At 45.5% G+C, this 7,685-nt stretch overlaps 1 protein-coding gene across 1 annotated transcript; it reads left to right on the forward strand.

Moving 5' to 3' along the window:
• Positions 1–5,009: 5,009 nt before the first annotated feature.
• LOC113290955 (protein NYNRIN-like) lies at positions 5,010–5,924 on the forward strand. The gene has a single exon (XM_026540536.1). It carries the CDS (start codon positions 5,010–5,012, stop codon positions 5,922–5,924), a length of 915 nt encoding a protein of 304 aa, XP_026396321.1.
• Positions 5,925–7,685: the final 1,761 nt, after the last annotated feature.

Consider the following 7,685-nt stretch of genomic DNA (forward strand, 5'->3'; position numbering starts at 1 on the left):
CGGTATTAACATTTGGCGACCACACCCGGAGGCTCGTGCCTAGTCTATCACAATGCAGCCGAGCGATACTAACCCAAACGCGACTAGAGGTCAGCTGAATAATCCGCCCCCTAACCTAGAAGGGGAGCGGATAGGGATAGTGGCGAACCCAATCTTACAAGCGAGAAGACCTGAGGCGACGCAGGAGAAGGATAAGCAACTAGAGGGCGGAAGCACGTCACTCGCGCAACCTACTTTAAAGGAAATGCAAAAAGAGTTTGAGGAACACATCCGCAGGGAAAGAGAGTTGAGAAAATTGCTAAAAGAATATAGCAATGAGCAAAGCTCCAAGGAATCCTTAGAAAGCGCCGAGGATAAAGTAGAGGATCACGGAATGATGAGCAGGAGGCAATGGCCAAGTTTTTCGAGACGAACTACAAAGTGGTAAAAAAGAATAACTACGATTTTATGGCAAGACCGTATACCCCTGAGATCGTGGATTATCAATATCCAGAAGATTATACCTCACCAAAGTTCAAAGTGTATGACGGACAAGGGATTACGCGAGAACATCTTAGCCGATTCATCGCTTCTATGAACGATCGAGCCTCTGATGGGAAATTATGCCTAAGGGAGTTCTCAAAGTCATTGTCTGAGATGGCCTTCTCTTGGTATGATAACCTAAAACCCGGAAGCATCAGCTCATGGACGGATCTGTCCACACACTTCCTCAGAAAGTTTTACTCTGCAAAAAGAAAAGTCACAAACATCGACTTGAATAAGTGTAACCAGCGGTTAGGGGAGGACATAGGGAAGTATATCACTCGGTTTCGACATTTCGCAATGGATTTCCATGAGGACGTTAAAGAAGATGCACTAGTGGAGATCCGCGTACGAGGAATTATACCGTGTTTCAAGAAAAGCCTAGTGAACTTCCGATTCCGAACTTTTGTCGAGCTGGAAGAAGCCGCAGCGAAGATCGCCGATTGTGTTGAAGAAAGCAACTCGGATTATGTCTGGCACAACGTAGACAACACTGTCTCAACAACACCAAGGAACACCCGCGCAAACAACAACAAAGAAGGCTGGGGAGCTCAAACAAACCAGTCATACAGGGACCAACCGCTTCCTTCCCCGTTTCCTTACAGTAAAGAGCAGATCATCAGACTCTTGGAGCAGTGGGTAGCGAATAAAGAAATTCATCTGCCTTCAACAAGGGCGGATCCCAGCGATATTCAGAAGAGCAATTCCAGGTACTGTCACTTCCGTCGCAGAGTACAACACCCCACGGTTGACTGCTATAACCTAAGAAGAATATTTCATAAGAAACTGGAAGTGGGCGAAATCGAAATAGGGGATTCCGAGTGAGGAAAAGCAACTCAAAATCAGGTAATGATGCTTTCTCATGATCCCAGCGGAAAAGAATGGCAACCCTGGGAATAAAAGGACGAAGAAGCATGCGAGGTCACCATAGAAGGCTGCGCATTTACAAACACAGATGAGGTTGTTAGAAAATTCACGGGCACAGTGTTGGCCCAGCAGTTTTTTGACTCGCTGGGTTTTAGTGAGGATCAAAGCAGGGAAGCGTCCAAAGCTATTGCAGCAATTGCGGCAGGAAATCCCTACGATTACCTCCCCAAAGAAGCTATCATATTCACAGACGAGGATATTTGCTATCCGGAAGAGCACCTTAGACCCATGTATCTGACCGCGCATATCAATAAGATTCCTTTGAAGAGGGCCTTCATGGATGGGGGCACATCTCTAAATTTAATCTCTATATACACACTAGACCTTCTCGGGGTGCTGCAGTCGGCAGTCAAAATGCGAACCACAACGGTGAAAGGATTCAGAGGACATACTCAGACGACCATCGGGATCGTCCATTTGGTTATGAAGATTGGTCCCATTCGCGGGCTTACCCCTTTCTATGTACTGGAAGACGACACGACGTTCCATGTACTTCTAGGACGAGGGTGGTTACTCAACCATAAAGTGGTAGCGTCAACGTACCATCAGTGTGTCAAGACTAACATAGGAGGAAGGCAATTTCGGATACCAGCAACAAGCCATTCCTTTGACCTGGAAGAAGCTTACATGGCAGATGCGGTTTTTTATGATTTGGCTAAGGAGGTGTATGAAATCCCCGAGGTAAAATTTACCCCGATACCAAAATGGAGTGAGGAAGAGAAGACAGAGCCAACCAAGTCAGTCGTCAGCACGTCCAGAATGACGTTCCCATAGGAAAGAAAGCGGAAACACGAAGATCAACCTAGGTTCCAGCGTTTCTCAAGACCAGATGAGGGGCACGTGTACCACTTATAGCAATTAACCTATGGAGCATCTACAAGCACGCAAAACTTCGACACACCCGACGTAGAGGCCCCCTCAGACGATCAAAACCTACGCGAGCTACCATACAATAAAATTGATGATGAAGAATTACAGGAACTACTTAATGCGAGCACACAACCTACAGAAGAACGGGCTCCTAAAAACCTCACCATGGATGATGTTGAAGAAATTAATATCAGAACAGAAGATGATAAGCGACCGATCATGATCAGTAAAAGTTTGGACGAGAAAGAAAGGTAAGCATTGATCGCCTTACTCAGGGAATACAGAGATGTTTTCGCTTATGATTATGATGAAATGTCGGGTCTAGACAGCAGCCTCGTAGCTCATAACCTTGGGGTGTCTCCTGAATTCCAGACGATAAAACAAAGAAGTAGAGAGTTCCCGAGGGCAACCACCCTCGCAATAAAGGAAGAAGTGGAACGCCTGTTGAAATCCAAGTTCATCAGACCTATTCAGCACCCGACCTGGTTAGCCAAAATCTTCCCAGTGGTGAAGAAGAATGAAAAGATCCGGTGCTGCGTGGACTATAGGGATCTCAATCGGGCCTGTCCCAGTGACGATTTCCCACTGCCCAACATCGACTTAACGCTGGACGCGACTGGAGGCAAGACGCGCTTCTCTTTGGCCAAATAGGATGCAAAGAAGACTGCCTTCCAAACTCCATATGGGAACTTCTACTACGTAGTTATGCCCTTCGGGCTAAAGAACGTCGGTGCCACGTATCAGCGTGCCATGACATCCATATTCCATCATCTACTACATCATATGGTGGAAGTATATGTGGATGACATCGTAGTTAAGACTCCAGAGACTGAGAGTCACGAATCTCATCTAAAGAGGTCTTCGAAAGATGTAGGAAGTACCAACTCAAGATGAACCCGCTCAAGTGCGCCTTTGGGGTTACATACGAAAAATTCTTGGGATTCGTTATAACTGATGAAGGGATTCGGGTGAATCCAAGTAAGGTCGAGGCGATCATGACCATGACACCTCCGACTAATGCCAAATAGATCCAGGCGTTTATAGGGCGGATATCGTATATACGACGCTTCGTGCCTGGTTTGGCTCAGATAATGTCGGCGTTCTTGCCCTTACTAAGGAAAGGGACCGTCTTCAAATGGGAAGAAACTCAACAGGTTGCGTTTGAAAAACTAAACCAGTGCCTCGTCAGCCCCCAAGTTCTCAAACCACCAATAAAGGGAGTGCCTCTTTACTTATACACGGCGTTCACAAGATCAGCCATAGGGGCAGTCCTGGCACAAGATATGGGAGGAAATGAATTATCACCCATCTACTACGTGAGTCGGGTTTTAAGGGACGCAGACATGAGATACCCACGAGTAGAACAAGCATGACTAGCCCTCATCCACGCAACACAAAAATTAAGTCCATACCTCCTGACACATAAGATGATCATTGTGGTCGCGGCAAACCCCATAGCCTATCTCGCCTCTAAGCCCATCTTGACTGGGAGAACGGCCCGATGGCCGTTGTAAAAATCAGAATTCAAACTCGACTATCAGCGACCTAAAGGAGTACGAGGGCAATCCATAGCTGACCTAATGGCTATGTTTCCTGGAGAAGGAGATGACGAGATTCATGACCAGGTGTCGGGAGAGGTAGCTGCCGCTGATATTAACAAGCCTTGGACCATGTTTTTCGATGGATCGTCATATGATACTGTCGGAGGATCCGGAGTAGTGTTCGAAGCACCACAAGGAGAATTGTTTTCGTATTCATTCAAGTTGGACTTTCCTTGTAGTAACAATGTGGCTGAATATGAAGCTTTGATCTTAAGGCTCAGAATGGCAAAGGAGCTCGGCTTGGGAGGCGTCGAAATAAAAGGCGACTCAAGGTTGGTAACTAATCAAGTCAACGGGGATTTCCACGTCAAGGAGCCACATTTAGCTCTGTATCGAGCAGAGGCCCAAAACCTGATAAGTCAGACAGGGTCGACCTTAGATCATACAGGCAGAGGCAAGAATAAACACGCAGATTCCCTGACAACACTATCTAGAAATATGCAATTGAATGATAAGGAGGAGGGCACGGTAATATTTAAGAGGAATGAGTTGCCCGGCACCTGGAAATAAGATATGGCATTCGAGGAGGTGGATGATTGGAGGCGGACTTACATCGACGATCTAACCAAAATGGAAGAGGATCGTGTAATACCTACCCTAACTCTGAAGCAATTCATATTGATCCAAGGATCTCTTTACTATAGAGCAACATGGGGAGCCCTCGCCAGATGCGTAAATAAGAGAGAAGCGGAAAAATACTTCAGGAGCTGCACGCGACGACATGTGGGAAAACTTCAGCGGTTCATCTATACAGAAAGCTTCAGAGGACAGGGGTATACTAGCCTAGTATTCAGCGTAAGCAGCGTCCCTCCAAGACAATTGTGCTGATTGCCAAGACCCACCACAACCCACCGAAGTCTGCACAACCGACGGGTAGATTGGAGACAACCATATGTGGATTTCATCAAAAATGGCAAATTACTCAGTGACAGGTAGGCGTCCCTAAAAATCCAAAAGAAAGCGGCGAGTTTTTTCATGCATGAGGGGATTCTCTACTGCAGAAGCTATAACAATGCTATGTTAAGCTGCTTATCGGACAAGGAGGCCGCTAAAGTAATGACTCGGTACCACAATGCAGAACATTAAGGGATGCGGAAGTTGTTTCTACAGCTCTATGAAGGCGGGTTTTATTGGCCCACTATGGAAAGCGATACCGCAGAACATGTGAGAAGATTCCTCAACTACCAAATACACAAAGACCTAATCAGAACCCCCACCACCCTGCTTCATAGCGTGGTAACACCATGGCCGTTCCACAGTTTGGATTTAGACATTATAGGGCAGATCAACCCGATGTCCTCGAAGCGCCACAAGTACATAATAACCGCCACCGAGTACACTACGAAATGGGTCGAATCGATACCTCTCAAAGACTATGCCGGGGCAACTATTGCAAGATTTATCAGAGAATACATTATTTGCAGATTTGGCGCGCCCATGATTATCAGGGCGGATAATGCAAAGTCGTTTGTAAACAAGGATGTAATAGATTTGCTACGCCAATATAATGTGAGTCTTCATACGTCAACCCCTTACTATCCTCAAGGAAACGGGCAAGCCGAGGTGAGAAATAAGACGTTCATCCGGATATTGAGCAGGATAGTGGAAGGCCACCACAGAGAGTGGCACAAACAGTTCCCGCTCGCGGTATGGGCATATACAATCTCGAAATGGAGTTCCACGGGGGCGTCGCCATATTCTCTGGTCTATGGGGAGGACGCAATTTTACTGGCGGATATTGCAATTCCATCTTCGTGGGTAGCAATGGCTAGCCATACGACACCAGATGAAGTAAGCCGCTTTGCCCATTTAGATACAATAGAGGAGAGGAGAGCCCGGGCGGAACGATTTGCTGAGGCGTACAGGAAGCGCACAACGAAATATTATAATCAGAACGTAAAGGAAAGGAGATTCGAGGTATACGATTTGGTCCTTAAGATTGCTCCTCACATGCAAATAAATTCTAGTGCAGGGAAATTCGCTGGGAAGGACCCTTCAGAGTAAGGAAGGTAGCAGAAAGCGGATATTACAAGTTCGGATGCATGAATGGCACAAAGGTCAAGTCACCCATCAACGGTAAATGGCTAAAGAAGTTTTATGCATAAGCAGATCAATGTAAAACTCTTGTTTCGAATAAAAGCCGATTTTGATATATGATTCTTAACGACTAACAAAGATCGCGGGGACGCCAATGACACCTGATCGATTGACAAAAGGCTGCGGGAATTCCAATGGCCCGATCGGCCGATAAATTTACTAAAGGTTGCAGGAAAGCCAATGACGCCTGATCGACTGACAAAAGGTTGCGGGAATGCCAATGGCGCCCGATCGACTGACAAAAGGCTGCGAGAATGCCAATGGCACCCGATCGGCTGATAAATTTACTAAAGGATGCAGGGATGCCAATGGCGCCTGATCGACTGACAAAAGGTTGAGGGAATGTCAATGGCGCCCGATCGACTGACAAAAGGCTGCGGGAATGCCAATGGCGCCCGACCGGCTGACAAATTTACTAAAGGTTGCAGGAATGCCAGTGGCGCCTGATCGACTGACAAAAGGTTGTGGGAATGCCAATGGCGCCCGATCGACAGATAAAAGGCTGCTGGAATGCCAATGGCGCCCGATCGGCTGACAAATTTACTAAAGGATGCGAGAATGCCAATGGCGCCCGATCGACTGATGGTGAGGTTTTAAAAGAACCTACAACTACACCTGCAAGTATACAGGGTTGTTGTAGATAGGTGGAGTAAGAAAGGGTTTGTCTTCAGGGACAAGGTAGGTGCAGCTTGGAAACTATGGTCTCACTACAACTGATTTCAGAACAAGAAGTAACACAAATAGGGGGTTTTGTTTGCCGATACGTCTAGATGTTGGTTATGTAACACAAAATAGAAACCAAGAATGCATATTAAAGGGCACTAGGGAAATCGAATCCACCACATAATCTCAGCTAAGTCAGTTCAGTTTCAATAATGTTCTTGTCCCTTTTTATGGACACCGGACAAGATGCAAGTCTGCCGTTTATCCAGGGTCTCAATGGATGGATTAATATCAACTAAGCCAACTAACTAATCCCTAGTATTAGCTGTCTTCTCACAGTACAACTAATCACAGATCAATTTGATAACTTAGATAATTAAACTTTTCCTAAGATGGATATTCTAATCGCAATTAGGGTATCTTTCCAAAGCACTAACTGTCTTTTCAGGGTACAATTAGTCAAGGGATCAATAACAGACAATGAAGCATGAATTGCAGCATATTCATCACAGAAGTATTCTAACTACAATGGATGCATGACATACACTGTGAAAGTAAAATGATGAAGAGCTCAGATTATATTTATCCTAAACAAGTAAAGCACAACAAGAACAATATCAGAAACATGAATCAAACTTAGCAGTAAATTAATGGTTTCATCTCAACTCTAGCAAAAGTAATTAGAACATGATGAACACAATATACTACTACAGCTTGGTGCACGGCTAATCCGGGCATATCCAATCTCACACCCAAGACGTCAATTTATACATATAACAACTTCCCCCCAAAACCCCTAAAACAGTGAAATTAGGGTTTACCAAAAATTGAAATTAAGTTTTACCTAATCACTGAAAACACTTGAGAGCTTTGACCCATGCTTCCTCCTCGTCTTCTCCTGCTTTTCCCATGCTGTGATTACAACTCTATTCCGACCTAATTTATCAATTTCACCTCTAGGGTTCCTGACATGGGTGAGGCGTGAAATTGAGAGATTAGGAGGCC

This window comes from Papaver somniferum, chromosome 6 (genome assembly GCF_003573695.1).
Source record: "Papaver somniferum cultivar HN1 chromosome 6, ASM357369v1, whole genome shotgun sequence".
In the NCBI taxonomy this organism is placed as follows: Eukaryota; Viridiplantae; Streptophyta; class Magnoliopsida; order Ranunculales; family Papaveraceae; genus Papaver; species Papaver somniferum.

What these genes read in the sequence shown, in the direction of transcription:
- LOC113290955 (XM_026540536.1), top strand. Translation starts at nt 5,010, where the DNA reads ATGCGGAAGTTGTTTCTACAGCTCTATGAAGGCGGGTTTTATTGGCCC.